Here is a 17,706-nt window from a genome sequence, read left to right on the forward strand (position 1 = left end):
AGGCAGTCAAACAGAGAAAGAGAGTGGGAGGGAGAGACAGAGACACAGTTAGATGGGGAAAGAGAAAGGGAGGGAGGAGAGGGAAACAGAGATGACAGAAAGAGAGAGAGAGATACCATAGAAAAAGGGAATAAAATCACATTTTTATTGGTCGCTTACACATATTTTGCAGATGTTATTGCGGGTGTAGTGAAATGCTTGTATGGAGATGGAGGGAGAGGGAGAAAGAAAGCAAGAAGTGGTTAGACAGAGGAAGAGAGGGAGAGAGAGAGTGTTAAATACAGGCTCCAGTGTTGTCCGTCTTCTTCCCTGAGCCTCCTCACTCGACTTTCATTAACAGGTCTGTAACCTCCGGCTCAATCTTCCAGAAAACAGCCAGTTAGCCTCTGACAAAGACCCCAAAATGGACCCTCAGTCTCCTAATAACACCACAGTATCTCCCTTTGTGATTGTGCAGTCCTCCAGGCCACACAAATGTCTACTTTTCCTGTACTCTGTAGCACAAGAGAGAAACCTCAAGCATGTTTGACTTAGGACAGGAGCAGGACGGGGAGCAGTGTGTGTTTTAAAGACCTTTTATTTTTTACCGGTGAGCTGTAAAATATGGATTTATTCCAATGTCTCTGTGCTTTTTCTTTCTCTTCATTGGAAGAGAAATTAAATGTGGGCCCTGAGCCAGTTTTAAGGGAAGTGAGTTGAGGAGGTTTGTGAGGGAGGAAGATAGGAATCCTATGTGTGTGTGTGTGTGTGTTGTTTCTGTCATGTAGATGTTCAAAGGTGATGTAGAGTAGCAGTGTAGCAGCCTCTGACAGTGTCGGGCTGAATGTCTGGAACGTTCCTAATCTCACACACACACACACACACACACACACCATATTCAAAGGCAGCATGGTAGTGTGTTGTATTTATGCCTAGCGCAGGGCAGGGAAGTACAGATTGATGGTGCTTCCCTTTAATCAGAGCTTCCGTATGTATGGAATACACACGCACACACACACACACGCGCGCACACACACACACACACACACACACACACACACACACACACACACACTCCCAGACACATATACACACACGTTGCCAGAAAATTATTCACTCCACTATTGGCTTGAGGAGAGGCGGTTGCTGTGACAGGCAATTTGTACTGTACGCTACATGTTTCACAACATACAAACACACACACAAGCACACACACACAAGCACACACACACCTGATTAGGCACTTGACAGGTGGCTAGCTCGCTGATTAATTTCACGAGGCAATACCCTAGTAATTTCTTTGGGAAAAACCTAACATGCCATCTTTCCCGGTCTTTCCAACACCCTCCATCACTGATATGCTCCATCACCTGCTGTGTCACCTATCAAACAAATAGTAACACATCTGTAATACAGTTATGGTAATAAAACTAGACACTTTGCGAAGTTAGAATTCGCATGGCAAGGAGCGAACCTCCCAGAGCCCTGGTCTGTCTCATGACACACTCTCTCTCTCTCTCTCTCTCTCTCTCTCTCTCTCTCTCTCTCTCTCTCTCTCTCTCTCTCTCTCTCTCTCTCTCTCTCTCTCTCTCGTGCTGTCGCTCGCTCGCTCGCTCTCTCTCGCTCTGTCTCTGTCTTTCACTCTGTCTCTCTCTCTCTCTCACTCACTCACTCACTCAATCACTCACTCACTCACTCACTCACTCACTCACTCACTCACTCACTCACTCACTCACTCACACACACACACACACACACACACACACTCATTAGTATGTCTCCAAGAACAGAATAGCATGTCGACGCTGCTGTAATGAATGTGTGAATTAAAGCACTTTAATTACAGCTTATCGTCTAGTCACTTTGGAAACCCTCAATTAAAAGGAAAAGGAAAATTAAGATGTTTAGCGCAAAATGGCTTCCTGCGCTGTCGTCAAGCATACATTAGGTCACAATGGTGGAGTTATAGTAATCTATTACAGGGTAGGAGGTAAGAACTGGGCCTCCCACACTTGTAGTTTTTAGTTAGGTGTGTGTGTACAAATTGTACACTATGTGGGTGTTCTGTCCCCCCTCTCACTTGGTCTCTCTTTGTGCGTGTGTGTGTGTGTTTCCACCCACTCTCTCTCTCGCTCTCTTCCTTTGTGTGTACATTTGTGCCTCTGTGTGTGTGAGCGAGCATTTGTGTGGCTCAATGTGTGTGTGTGTGTGGTTGTCAGCATGATTAATAGCTGCTTTTTAACTCTGCAAGACAATGGCCATGTCTGGAGCCAATCTCGAATCGCTCATCTCTCCTTGGTGCGACCGGGGCCATGCTGCAACTGCCTACCCACCTCCCCCTGTCATGGGGCCTCCGGGCCCCTCCTTCCCATCTACCTTAATGGAGAGGGGGCATGTCACATTATAATGAGAGAGAGAGAGCGAGAGAGAGACCACTCTACTCCACTGAGAGCCTGCCAAGACTAGGAAGTGCATAGCTTTTAGCATGAGCCAGAGACAGACATCTTTCTTCTGTCTTATTTGAGGTTTCTCATAAGCAGTTGGCCAAGTCCAATGATGGGGAAACTAAGTTCTGAACAGTGTTTTCCTTCTTCCCCAGACTTAATTGAGATAAGAAACAAACACATGTTGTGAAAACAGATAATGACATCAAAACAGCAGAAGCAGTTAGAATACAAAAGCTTTGATTTTTTGCATCCCATGCCTCTTGTAAATCATAAATCAGTTATTGCTCACATTCATTGAACATGACCAATTTGTTGTGTGTATAGTGGATAGTCACTGAGAGCTTATAATCATGTGGAAATGTTCCTCCAAACAGAGATGGACACATTATGTCTCCGCTGCTAATCCTTTGAGGTTTGTCTCCTTCTAAGGGATTGGAGAGGGTCAGAGACCACAGGAATAGAGATTTGATCTACATAATTGACAGAAGATGACAGGGAAGGAAAAGACGGATGTCACTGAAGACTTTTTACTATGTGCTGGCTGTCACTCCTACACACTCTCTCTCTCTCCTCTCTCTCGTTCTCACTCACTCACTCACATTAGCAGCTCCATTAACATGAGTGTGAGCTGCTTCTGTTATCATCCTGCGAGCATCATGTCTGGCGGCGCTAGCTTTAACGTAGAGGCGGTGAGGGTCTTTCACATCCTGTGAATAAACACCACCTATATCAACACAATGGTGCCAATTTAAATGCAAATGATGACATTCCCAGCACACAGCCCGCACCCCGTTTACCAACCCCGGCATCAGTTGTATCTAAATGAGTTCCATTTCAACCCCAACTGTACACTGATTCTCAGTGTGTGAGAGTGTGACGGTTGATGTATGCCCATGTATCTGATAGCAATGAAGACATCATTTGGTAATGCCCCCTCTATCTCTGTGTTTCGGAGGTTTATTCACAGCAGTGTTGATTTGGCTTGTCATCTTCTATTTCTGTTAGCATTTGAATCCCCTAACTGTATTTCTGAATGTGTTATTAGATCAGACAGGGTGTTCACTAAGGAATGTTTGGTACTGTATAACCTCTACTCACTGACACCCATTACTTTTTCCATCTATCATGCAGCTGTGAGGTAGCCTGGTTCAACCAGACTGAATGCTACTCTCAATGGTGAGCACAGGGTTCAGACTGGTTTATCCAGGCTTGCTGAGAGGCCCTCCAGACCAAAACCTCAGTGTAGCAGGCAGGCTAGCAGCCCTGTTCCAGTCTGGCCTTAATGACTGGGGCTTAATCAGAGCAGAGCTCCTAGCTCTGGGGCCTTCCTCATAACCAGGGCTGAAGGCAGAGCTTGAGGTTTGTGGCGCTTGACGTTCCAGTCCACCCTCAACCCTTCTGGTTCCTGGAATGGTTCCATTGCACATTCCTTAGACTGGGAGGAACCATTCTGGGAGGAACAGGAGGGGGTGAGGGTGGACTGGACTTTACCATTCTAGGAAGATATCACTCAACCCCAGCCTCCTGAATATACAGTGAGGGGAAAAAAGTATTTGATCCCCTGCTGATTTTGTATGTTTGCCCACTGACAAAGAAATGATCAGTTTATAATTTTAATGGTAGGTTTATTTGAACAGTGAGAGACAGATTAACAACAAAAAAATCCAGAAAAACGCATGTCAGAAATGTTATAAATTGATTTGCATTTTAATGAGGGAAATAAGTATTTGACCCCCTCTCAATCAGAAAGATTTCTGGCTCCCACGTGTCTTTTATACAGGTAACGAGCTGAGATTAGGAGCACACTCTTAAAGGAAGTGCTCCTAATCTCAGCTTGTTACCTGTATAAAAGACACCTGTCCACAGAAGCAATCAATCAATCAGATTCCAAACTCTCCACCATGGCCAAGACCAAAGAGCTCTCCAAGGATGTCAGGGACAAGATTGTAGACCTACACAAGGCTGGAATGGGCTACAAGACCATCGGCAAGCAGCTTGGTGAGAAGGTGACAACAGTTGGTGCGATTATTTGCAAATGGAAGAAACACAAAAGAACTGTCAATCTCCCTCGGCCTGGGGCTCCATGCAAGTTCTCACCTCGTGGAGTTGCAATGATCATGAGAACGGTGAGGAATCAGCCCAGAACTACACAGGAGGATCTTGTCAATGATCTCAAGGCAGCTGGGACCGTAGTCACCAATAAAACAATTGTTAACACACTACGCCGTGAAGGACTGAAATCCTGCAGCGCCTGCAAGGTCCCCCTGCTCAAGAAAGCACATATACAGGCCCGTCTGAAGTTTGCCAATGAACATCTGAATGATTCAGAGGAGAACTGGGTGAAAGTGTTGTGGTCAGATGAGACCAAAATCGAGCTCTTTGGCATCAACTCAACTCGCCGTGTTTGGAGGAGGAGGAATGCTGCCTATGACCCCAAGAACACCATCCCCACCGTCAAACATGGAGGTGGAAACATTATGCTTTGGGGGTGTTTTTCTGCTAAGGGGACAGGACAACTTCACCGCATCAAAGGGACGATGGACGGGGCCATGTACCGTCAAATCTTGGGTGAGAACCTCCTTCCCTCAGCCAGGGCATTGAAAATGGGTTGTGGATGGGTATTCCAGCATGACAATGACCTAAAACACATGGCCAAGGCAACAAAGGAGTGGCTCAAGAAGAAGCACATTAAGGTCCTGGAGTGGCCTAGCCAGTCTCCAGACCTTTTACATTACATTTTACATTTTAGTCATTTAGCAGACGCTCTTATCCAGAGCGACTTACAGTTAGTGAATGCATACATGTTTTTTTGTGTGTTTTTTTTCATACTGGCACCCCGTGGGAAACGAACCCACATCCCTGCCGGCCAACCCCTCCCCTACCTTGGACGACGCTGGACCAATTGTGTGCCACCCGTGGGTCTCCCGGTTGCGGCCGGCTGCGACAGAGCCTGGACTCTAACCAGGATGTCTAGTGGCACAGCTAGCACTGCGATGCAGTGCCTTAGACCACTGCGCCACTCGGGAGACCTTAATCCCATAGAAAATCTGTGGAGGGAGCTGAAGGTTCGAGTTACCAAACGTCAGCCTCGAAACCTTAATGACTTGGAAAAGATCTGCAAAGAGGAGTGGGACAAAATCCCTCCTGAGATGTGTGCAAACCTGGTGGCCAACTACAAGAAACGTCTGACCTCTGTGATTGCCAACAAGGGTTTTGCCACCAAGTACTAAGTCATGTTTTGCAGAGGGGTCAAATACTTATTTCCCTCATTAAAATGCAAATCAATTTATAACATTTTTGACATGCGTTTTTCTGGATTTTTTTGTTGTTATTCTGTCTCTCACTGTTCAAATACACCTACCATTAAAATTATAGACTGATCATGTCTTTGTCAGTGGGCAAACGTACAAAATCAGCAGGGGATCAAATACTTTTTTCCCTCACTGTATAAGGATTTAGTGTTTAGTTACATTGCTGCTTGGGTAGGAGCTTTTTCTCCCAGTTCATCATGTATTGATTTCACTGGCAGTAAAATGTAAAAAGTGTTGCCATAAAAGCTGATATGTTACCGAGGGGCTCATTTAAACCCACAGAGTAATGTGCCCCAGACACAGCAATACCATGATGCGATTCTCCCCTTGCAACGTGCACTAGTGCAGTCGGGAGAAATTTTAAGCACATATTTAACATAAAAATCATTAAAATTCAAGCAAATACTGGAGCTAGCTCCATAACCACCAGCACTCAGTTAGGGCTGTCGCCCATTTTGTTGCACCATACATCAAAGATGCTCCAAACAGACTGGCCAGTTATGGAAGTATGATAAACAAGACTCTCTCAGTGGTGGGGTGGAGGGGAGGCTACAGGCGGTGGCGCGTAGTGTGCAACACTAATTAGATTCCCCTGTCCCACTTCCTGTCTCTGCCTCCTCCTGTTTTCCTGATTAAAAGACATCAGAGTGGAGAGGAGAGAACAGAGCTAGCGGAATAGAACTTAGTATCATAGTTAGTATCATTCCTACCCCAAATACAGGGAACCCCCCTTGGGATAGTCCCATTATGGTGACTTTGCGTGACGATAGTTATTTTCCTCTGTGAGGACAATAAAGTATCTGTCTGTTACTATCTTAAACCTAAGCGTGTGGAACAAGTCAAATCATTTTAGGATTTGTATTTTGTTTCTCAAAGCACCATGAATACCTATGGATAACAAAGAAAGTAATGTTAAACCCCCTCAGTATCTAGATATGCCTGGCTACAGCAGTGTTTCCCAACGCTGGTCCTCGAGTACCCCCAACAGTACACATTTTTGTTGTAGTCCTGGACAAACACACCTCACTCTACTCATTGAGGGCTTGATGATTAGTTGACAAGTTGAATCAGGTGTGCTTGTCCAGGGTTACAATAAAAATTTGTACTGTTGGGGATACTCAAGGACCAGGGTTGGGAAATACTGGGCTACAGTATACTTCAGAACCCTAATGATCTGTCAGTCGGGAGATCTCCTCCCCCACCACTCTGAGATGGAAATGAAGAGTTCCACTTTTTGCCCCCTTCAGTGTGTGCTCCTTGAGAATTGATGAGGCTGCCTGTGGAGCAGAGAGCCTAGATCACAGCCCAAAGAAGGCTGGGGAGGAAGGTTACTGGAGGGGCCTGGGGAGGGGAGAGAGACTGGAGGGGATCGAGGGGAATAGAGGGGCTCTCATCTGGGGCGTGTAGGCCTAACTCGGGACCCACTGCACCACAGGAGAATACCGGCACCACTAACTGCTAACCACCGCCATACTGTATATAGAAATAGAATACATCTCCCTTAATGGCTCTGGCGCTAAGCTAACCTGGGCCCAGGCCCAGTCCCAGGGAGGCAGCCAGGACAGGCAGGGCATTAGCATAGTCTTTGGTGAGGCAGTGTTGGGTCACAAGCCTCCCTGTGGACATGGTGGGGTTCTCTCTCTCTCTGCTGCTGCCTCTCCTCTCCTCTCCTGGGGGCCACAGGGAGTGCGCAGGTGAACACTGTATGCTGGAAACACTCCGTTTGTTGTTTTTGTTGTTTTTGACAAAAAATAACCAATCTTCGTTAGGTTGAAGCCTGCTTGACAGAGCCACTAACCAGCTGCTAGCTTAGCTGCTAGCAATCATGCTAACGAAGTTAGTCCCAGATGAGTTTTGCAATGGAGAAACTCATCTGGGTTCCAGCTCTGTAAGAATTGTATCTACTACGCTTTGTTTCGGGGCAAACTGTTTCGGGACAAATATTCTAAGGCTGCATGATGTGACTCTAATGATGATTAGAAAAAGGTTGCATGAAGGGCATGAGCTCTGCTTTGTTTTTTGCGCAGGCTGTACACACTTCATCAGTCTCTCATTCACAATTTGACAAGCACTTGATAATGCCTCGAATTACACGGCGTCATCCACTTTCTGTGGCCGTAATGCCGCTAAAAAACATGCCTTTTGCGGCCAGTGGTCGTTGTGCCCTTGGGCTGAATATAATAATTATAATTCCCTTCTTCCGGCTGCATGCTCCAAAGCACCTCTCACTCAAATGGCTTAATTTTAAGAAGTTATTTGGGCACTTTAGTTGTGAAAAAGTAGCTCAGTTGGTAGAGCATGGCGTTTGCAACGCCAGGGTTGTGGGTTCGATTCCCACAGGGGGCGAGTATGAAAAATAAAAAGGAAAAAAAATGTAGGCACTCAATAACTGTAAGTCGCTCTGGATAAGAGCATCTGCTAAATGACTAAAATGTAAAAATGTAAATGTATATAAGGCCTATGGGCTAGGCTACATGAGGTGTGCGACTATGATTTGAAAAAATCGCAAAAAAAGGAATGCCTTTCTTGACTTACTGCACACAAGCTGGGCATCATTCACAAGTTATAATATATCATTCACAAGTGATAGGCTAATATTGTCACCCATCAGACTATTCTTGATTTAATCTTGTCTTTACATATATTAAATAATATATGTGTGAAATTTGTTTTGTTTTAGAATGGACCATTATTATGCACCTGTCTCGAAACAGGGGCGGGGAAAAAAAATACATGTCATCTATGCACTTAAATAGTGAATGGAGGACGCTTTTCCCGTGATTCATTTTCATGCCAGCCAGGTAGGCTATACTCCTGTTGTAAAGAGAAGCAATGTGCTTAATATTAGGAAAGTTGAGAAATAAATATAGTAAGCCTAGCCTATAGAAAGCTGATGGGATCCTCCTCTTTTTAATAGAGGCCGCAATTGCATAACCTATAGAAATGTTGCACAACATGAGCTCATTGGCTCTCATGAAGTATTTGATAAGGTTTTCGATTACATTTGCATTGATGTCAGAGTGATTAGAGGGACAATAGTGCTGAGTACTAGGCAGTTAGCAAGTTTGGTAGGCTACTAATGACCATCAACAGCATCAGAGCTTGGAGAAGCCTAATTACTGTGACTAAACGGTCACGTGGAATTTGACTGCCATCATGACTCGTGACCGCCGGTGTGGCGGTAATGTGGTCACCGTAACAGCCCTAGCTTAGACATTCTTACTAATCTGCTAGAGAACCAGTTCGGATTTAAGTATAACTTTTGTATGACTGAAGCCTTTAGTGAGAGGTCTAATGCTTTAATATTTAATCATTTCTGCCCTCCGAATTCATATTCATTATATAAATAGGCCCGTTTAATTTTGTCTGGCTTGCCGTTCCAAATAAAATTGAATATTTTTTTATCTTTCTTTCTTTCTTTCTTTTTGTTTGTCTGTTTTTCTTTCTCTCTCTCTTTCCCTCCTTCCCACTTCTCCCTCGCTCTTTGTCACTACTCTCACTCTTTTTCTGTCTCTCCCTCTCCTCCTTCTCCTACTCTAACCCCAGCTCCCCCATCATTATTAAAAGAGAAAGGTAAAAGAGAACATGGCTCTGAGCCGACAGAGACGATTAATAAGGAAGTGGCGCCTGTTTCTCTTATCGACGGGAGCTGTTTTTCCGAGCCACGCCGGCCGGGCGGCCCTCTGACAGAGCTGTTAATAACAGACCAGCCTTGTTTCTCCCCCGTCTCCGTCTCTGTCCTCTTTTCTCCTCTCTCACTCCTGTCTTTTCACCTCTACTTCACCCCTGTGTCTATCTCCTTTTTCCCTCCATCAGTCAATCACTCTCACCTCACTTTGCCTTTCTCAACTCTTATCCCCCCTTCTCTTTCTCCTGAAATCTCTCTCTCATACAAATCCCACTAAATGATCTCTCCATCTGTTGCAGCAGCAGTAGTAGTAGAAGTAGTATTGATGGTGTTAAGTTCGCAGTCATAGACCAAATCCTATCCCAATGTACAGAAAACATACAACTACAACTCCTCACAGAAGAAATGAAATGCTCTGAACAATGTTACATGATCTTTCCTCAAACGTACCCCCCTTTTCCCTCTCTCCGTTATAGGGGTTACGAGGACCCCATCGAGGCGGAGCTGATTGACGAGCGACACCCCTACATCCATGGCATGTACCCGGCCCCCCTGGCCCAGCCCGAGAGGGGGAGCATGGCCAGCCTGGACCGCCTGGCCGGCCGCCGCTCGCCCTCCATCGACAGCATCCGCAAGGACCCGCGCTGGCGTGACCCCGATCTGCAAGAGGTAATTGCCATGCTGGGCCACCCCATCGACCCGGTCAAGTCCAACGCCGCCGCATACCTGCAGCACCTGTGCTACGAGAACGACAAGATCAAGAAGGATGTGCGCCATCTGAAGGGAATCCCGGTGCTGGCAAGCCTGCTGGACCATCCCAAGGCAGAGGTCCACCGCAAGGCCTGCGGAGCCCTGAGGAACATCTCCTATGGGAAGGACCACGACAACAAGGTGGCCATCAAGAACTGTGATGGTATCCCCGCCCTTGTCCGCCTGCTGAGGAAGACCAATGACATGGAGGTCCGTGAGCTCATCACAGGTGAGTTACAGAGACCTAGACGTTTATAGTGCCTACTGTACATCAAGAAGCAGCAGAGGTGAGTTACTGTAGACCGATACCATGTACCTACTACAGTATTATACAGTAGGGATGTGACAAATGTACACATTTTCTTAACATTTACACTGCCATTTTTTTTTCGTTTAAACATTTATTTGTTTTTTATGACGTGATTTCACAATCCAAATATGGTTCTGTGTATGACCGCTAGGGGGCAATGCAGTTCAATCTACCGCAGTCCTGGCTACCTATCTACCGGTCGTCACTAGTTACCACAGCCACAAAGTCATAAAGCCAATTTCTACCATTCCTCTTCTTAAAATGTGATTTGAAACCTAACCTTAACCCTAACCTTAACCTTAGCCTTAACCCTAACCCTAACCCTAACCCTAACCTTAACCTTAACCTTAACCTTAACCTTAACCCTAACCCTAACCTTAACCTTAACCTTAACCTTAACTTTAGCCTTAACCCTAACCCTAACCTTAACCCTAACCTTAACCTTAACCTTAACCTTAACCTTAGCCTTAGCCTTAACCCTAACCTTAACCTTAACCTTAACCTTAACCTTAACCCTAACCCTAACCTTAACCTTAACCTTAACCTTAACCTTAACCTTAACTTTAACCTTAACCACACTGCTAAACTTATGGCCAACCTTAAATTAAGACCAAAAAGATTAAACAAATGTGAGTTTGTGCCTGTGGTAACTAGTGGAAACCCTACCAGACGTCGGTCACCTTACTGCTGTCCCCCACCCACTCAGCAACAATGGTATTAATGCCGTTTTAGGTTCTCTGTTGTGTGCCTCTCCTCCATGTTCTCAGTTGTCAGTACGTACTTCATGTCCCACTTCTCATCAATGTGATGGCTCGTTGCAGTGACGTATGACAGCCTGTTCATAGATATCCAACAATCTGTTGTTAAAGAGCCGCTGAACACTCCATTTGGCACGTTTGTTTTACTGTTGCTCATTAGAATAAACTATTTAACTTCCTCAAAATCCCCAGACTGAATCTTAAATAACTCTATAATTAATTTTGACGTTTTTCGCTGAGGATGTTTTAGTTGCACAATTTTACATCTAACTAAGGTGTTTGGTGCAGTATTTCTCAAGTTCAAAAATGCTTGACATGTTGTCTTATGTAAACAAAGTCGGAGCTGCCAGGCAGGTCTGTCTCACTGTCTATGCTATTGGATAGAGATCACTACAGCTGTTCACCCCATGTTAGTGGGCAAATGGACATCTTCAAATCAAAACCCAACCTTCATTTACCTGTTGTAAATGGATGTTCAAACTCAATTTTGACACTAGAATAACTGTTTCTGACTCAAATCGATGCCACATAGGCCATTTTCTGAGCTTGAGCTTTGTCCTCACAGAGCAATCATTGTAAAATTTCTCCATCAGGGCCGTCACGTTTTTTTGACATGGCATCTTGTAGTCTGGTTCTAGATATGTCATTAGGGTATTGAAGCCGACACACTCTACCATTGACAATGGCTGTATATCAACTGCAATCATTTCTGTAATCAGCGCTTTGATTTTCTCACTCCGTCCCTTATCGCACTGCTGCCAACATGGGTTGTGTCTTTCAGCATTGCACCTGTACAGCCACTGTAGCTCAATTCCACCTCGCAAGTTTGCATTTCATCACCTTCTCATTTAACTTCTCAAAGTAATGCCATACAGGACTTCGCTGCTGTCGCTTCCCTGTCTCACACAGTATTCAGACCCCTAGACTTACAGCCTTATTCTTAAATTGATTAAAATGTCCCCCCCCCCTCATCAATCTACACACAATACCCCATAATGACCAAGCAAAAGCAGGTTTTTGGAATTTTTTGGAAATGTATTAAAAATAAAATAATGAAATATCGCAGTATTCAGACCCTTTACTCAGTACTTTGTTGAAGCACCTTTGGCAGCGATTACAGCCTTTGAGTCTTCTTGGGTATGATGCTACAAGCTTGGCGCACCTGTATTTGGGGAGTTTCTCCCATTCCTCTCTGCAGATCCTCTCAAACTCTGTCAGGTTGGATGGGAAGCGTTGCTGCACAGCTATTTTCAGGTCTCTCCAGAGATGTTCAATCGGGTTCAAGTCCGGGCTCTAGCTGGGCAGCCAAGACAATGCAGGAGTGGCTTCTGGACAAGTCTCTGATTGTCCTTGAGACTTGTCCCGAAGCCACTCCTGCATTGTCTTGGCTGTGTGCTTAGGATCGTTGTCCTGTTGGAAGGTGAACCTTCGCCCCAGTCTGAGGTCCTGAGCGCTCTGGAGCAGGTTTTCATCAAGGATCTCTCTTACTTTGCTCCATTCATCTTTGCCTCGATCCTGACTAATCTCCCAGTCCCTGTCGCTGAAAAACATCCCCAAAGCATGATGCTGGCACCACCATGCTTCACCATAGGGATGGTGCCAGGTTTCCTCCAGACGTGACGCTTGGCATTCAGGCCAAATAATTAAATCATGGTTTCATCAGACCAGAGAATCTTGTTTCTCATGATCTGAGAGTCTTTAGGTGCCTTTTGGCGAACTCCAAGCGGGCTGTCATGTGCCTTTTACTGAGGATTGGCTTCCGTCTGGCCACTCTACCATAAAGGCCTGATTGGTGGAGTGCTGCAGAGATGGTTGTCCTTCTGGAAGGTTCTCGCATCTCCACAGAGGAATTCTAGAGCTCTCAGAGTGACCATCGGGTTCTTGGTCACCTCCCTGACCAAGACCCTTCTCCCCCGATTGCTCAGTTTGGCCGGGCACCCAGCTCTAGGAAGAGTCTTGGTGGTTCCAAACTTCTTCCATTTAAGAATGATGGAGGCCACTTTGTTCTTGGGGACCTTCAATGCTGCACACATTTTTTGGTACCCTTCCCCAGATCTGTGCCTCGACACAATTCTGTCTCGGAGCTCTACGGACAATTCCTTCGACCTCATGGCTTGGTTTTTGCTCTGACATGCACTGTCAACTGTGGGACCTTATAAAGACAGGTTTGTGCCTTTCCAAATCATGTCCAATCAATTGAATTTATCACACGTGGACTCCAATGAAGTTGTAGAAACATCTCAAGGATGATCAATGGAAACAGGATGCACCTGAGCTCAATTTCGAGTCTCATAGCAAAGGGTCTGAATACTTATGTAAATAAGGTATTTCTGTATTTATTTTTAAAAAGTTCAAAAACCCAGTTTTCTCTTTGTCATTACGGGGTATTGTATGTAGATTGCTGATTTTTCTTATTTTTAAAAAAATACATTTTAGAATAAGGCTGTAACATAACAAAATGTGGAAAAAGTGAAGGGGTCTGAATACTTTCCGTAGGGAAATGGGAAATAACCTCCTCCTACTTACAGCATTGTTGTGTTAGGTATTCGTTGAATTTGCATTTTTCCTTTATGATGATGATCGGACCCTGTTAATGGTAGTTTTGTGGTAACTGGCTGTGATTTAAAAAAAAAAAAAAAAAAAAAAAAAAGGTTTTTGGTTAGGGATTTTTTCTAAATGTTATCAATCCCAATTTAGTTTAAACGTCACACCCATATTATACAGCACTGATGAGTTCTACAGACCAACACTAGCTACAGCTCCACAGCTGTAAATAGTCCAACACTAGCTACAGCTCCACAGCTGTAAATAGACCAACACTAGCTACAGCTCCGCAGCTGTAAATAGACCAACACTAGCTACAGCTCCACAGCTGTAAATAGACCAACACTAGCTACAGCTCCGCAGCTGTAAATAGACCAACACTAGCTACAGCTCCGCAGCTGTAAATAGACCAACACTAGCTACAGCTCCGCAGCTGTAAATAGTCCAACACTAGCTACAGCTCCGCAGCTGTAAATAGTCCAACACTAGCTACAGCTCCACAGCTGTAAATAGTCCAACACTAGCTACAGCTCCAGCTGTAAATAGTCCAACACTAGCTACAGCTCCGCAGCTGTAAATAGACCAACACTAGCTACAGCTCCGCAGCTGTAAATAGTCCAACACTAGCTACAGCTCCAGCTGTAAATAGTCCAACACTAGCTACAGCTCCAGCTGTAAATAGTCCAACACTAGCTACAGCTCCAGCTGTAAATAGTCCAACACTAGCTACAGCTCCAGCTGTAAATAGTCCAACACTAGCTACAGCTCCAGCTGTAAATAGTCCAACACTAGCTACAGCTCCGCAGCTGTAAATAGACCAACACTAGCTACAGCTCCACAGCTGTAAATAGTCCAACACTAGCTACAGCTCCAGCTGTAAATAGACCAACACTAGCTACAGCTCCAGCTGTAAATAGACCAACACTAGCTACAGCTCCGCAGCTGTAAATAGACCAACACTAGCTACAGCTCCGCAGCTGTAAATAGTCCAACACTAGCTACAGCTCCGCAGCTGTAAATAGTCCAACACTAGCTACAGCTCCGCAGCTGTAAATAGACCAACACTAGCTACAGCTCCGCAGCTGTAAATAGGACAGTATATACTAGGCATAGTAGCCTTTTGTTTGTAATGTACAAAAGCTTATTGTCCTTTTTGAATAACATATTAATTGCATGGGTGTGTTGTTAAAACCTGCATGGCCACCGGGAGCCAGAATAATACCACTGCTGTACTGTTGTAGAACGTCATTTCTAAGTCATGTCCTATTATTATTTCAAGTACTATTCTCTGTTAGGGCATTGTGCTGTTGTGGGCTGGAGGCATTATTGAAGCATGTCCTGCATTTTATATCTAAGAGACAGGCTAGTGTTATAGGAATTACGGTTGGGCAGTATCCTGATTTCCATACCGTCATACCGTTTCTGTACCATGCCGGGGTATATGGTATTACCAAATGTGCACACAAGGGGCGCTGTTTTTAAGAAGAAAAATAAAGGCAAGAGGGATTTGATTGTCTCTGCTTTAACCAAGAAGCTTGATCTTGACATCTAGCTACTTAGCTAGCAAGTTAGCAAACCAAATGCATAGCTGGAGCCCTGAGCTGGATATCATTTGACACATCTTAGATTTCTTATAGTTATACTTATAAGCAGTGACGTAGCAAGCACCCTCGCAGCTCCACTATATTGAAAATCATACCGTCGGTATTTCGAAAATACCGTGACTTGTTAAATGTCACAAAATGACGTGTGTCTCTCTCCGACCACATCACACCACTTATCTCAACACGATTGGCTTGACTTGACACGCATTCAGCAGGAATATGGGGAATGGGATCTGAGAGAGGCTTTGTTTTGCTTTGGACATGTGAAACTGAGAGGGTAAAGAGCAGCTTTACACGTCAGGAGTCAACCTTTAGGAGTGGACGATTTGAACAACACATAGTTTGCCCATGGGACTAGCTCAAGATTGCTTTGGTAACACTTTGTATGAAGTATATAGAGTGCCTTCAGAAAGTATTCATACCCCTTGACTTTTTCCACATTTTGCTGTGTTACAGCCTGAATTTAAAGTGGATTCAATTGCAATTGTTTGTCACTGGAACACAGACAATACCCCATAATGTCAAAGTGGAATTATGTTTTTGAAATGATTACAAATTAATTAAAAATGAAAAGCTGAAATGTCTTGAGTCAATAAGTATTCAACCCCTTTGTTATGGCAAGCCTAAATAAGTCCATGAGGAAAAATCTGCTTAACAAGTCACATAATAAGTTGCATGCAATAATAGTGTTTAACATGATTTTTGAATGACTACCTCTATACCCCCACACATACAATTATATGTAAGGTCCCTCAGTCGAGCAGTGAATTTCAAACACAGATTCAACCATAAAGAGCAGGAAGGTTTATCCAATGCCTCGCAAAGAAGGGCACCTATTGGTAGATGGGTAAAAAAAAAGCAGACATTGAATATCCCTTTGAGCATGGTGAAGTTATTCATTACACTTTGGATGGTGTATCAATACACCCAGTCACTACAAAGATACAGGAATCACTTTCTAACTCAGTTGCCGGAGAGGAAGGACACCGCTCAGGGATTTTACCATGAGGCCAATGGTGACTTTAAAACAGTTACAGAGTTTAATGGCTGTGATAGGAGAAACCTGAGGATGGATCAACAACATTGTAGCTACTCCACAATACTAACCTAATTGACAGAGTGAAAAGAAGGAAGCCTGTACAGAATAAAAATATTCCAGAATCCTAGAGGAAAACCTGGTTCAGTCTGTTTTCCACCAGACACTGGGAGATGAATTCACCTTTCAGCTGGACAATAACCTAAAACACAAATCTACACTGGAGTTGCTTACCAAGAAGAAAGTGAATGTTCATGAGTGGCCTAGTTATAGTTTTGATCTATGGCAAGAACTGAAAATGGTTGTCAGGCAATGATCAACAACCAATTTGACAGAGCTTGAAAAAATGTTTGAATAATAATTGACAAATGTTGGACAATACAGGTGTGGAAAGCTCTTAGAGACTTACCCAGAAATACTCACAGCTGTAGGTACTTCTACAAAGTATTGACTCGGGGGTGAACATTTATTTAAATGAGATATTTCAGTATATAATTTTCGATTCATTTGCAAACATTTCTAAAAACATGTTTTCACTTTGTCATTATGGGGTATTGTGTGTAGATGGGTGAGAAAAAACATATATTTAATCCATTTTGAATTCAGGCTGTAACACAACAAAATGTGGAATAAGTCACAGGGTATGAATACTTTCTGAAGTCACTGTACATTGTTGTGACTGACTATAAGCGGTAATAACATCTTATGGTGCTTTCACAGAAAATGGCAGGATGGAAGGACTGTCTGTGAAGGACAGATGTTTCACTTGTTTTTTCTTGTTGAATATAAAGGAGAAGATTTGTGCAGCACATGGTGGTGTAGTGGTTATCTCTATGTAGTCTACTGTATGTATGGTCACTCTGACTGAGAGGTCTGTGTGTGGGAGGAGGGACGGCTGTGTCCAGCTAAAAAGAACCTCCCACCACAAGACAGGGGAACAGAGGAAAACCCCTCCCCCTATATCTCCCTGTCTTTCTCTCCATCTCTCTCTTGGTCTATTCATCTCTCTCGCTTTCTCCCCATCTCTCTCTTGCTCTCTCCTTCTCCTCCCCCTCTCATTCCTCTCCTTTCTTTCTTTCTCTCTCTCTCTCTCTCGCTCTTTCTCGCGTTCTCTCTCTGTATCTTGCTCTTTCGTTCTCATTCTCTCTCTTTCTCTCCTCCTCTCCTCCCTCTTTCTCTCCATCCCAGGCCTGACCATATGCTTTAGCTGCTAGAGCGAGGCCTCTATGAAAACAGCCCCGTTAGTTACAATGTGTGATCAGTTTACAGCATGCCCCACATTGGGCATGTTTTTCTACAATTAAATATAATTGGGGGCTTTAAAAATAGTCTTTTTTCG

The 17,706-nt window shown here is 44.3% G+C and overlaps 1 protein-coding gene across 3 annotated transcripts in view; it reads left to right on the forward strand.

The window, feature by feature from the left end:
• LOC311144835 (splicing regulator ARVCF-like) overlaps positions 1–17,706 on the forward strand; it is a 259,175-nt gene that overhangs the window by 180,637 nt on the left and 60,832 nt on the right. For all 3 annotated transcript variants that reach the window (XM_084180990.1, XM_084180991.1, XM_084180989.1), the window contains one exon: positions 9,842–10,344. In XM_084180990.1, the coding sequence (XP_084037116.1) occupies positions 9,842–10,344 (503 nt within the window). The remainder of the gene's footprint in view (positions 1–9,841; positions 10,345–17,706) is intronic.

The sequence above is a fragment of the Coregonus lavaretus genome (assembly GCF_964263955.1).
Source record: "Coregonus lavaretus genome assembly, chromosome: 17".
NCBI lineage: Eukaryota > Metazoa > Chordata > Actinopteri > Salmoniformes > Salmonidae > Coregonus > Coregonus lavaretus.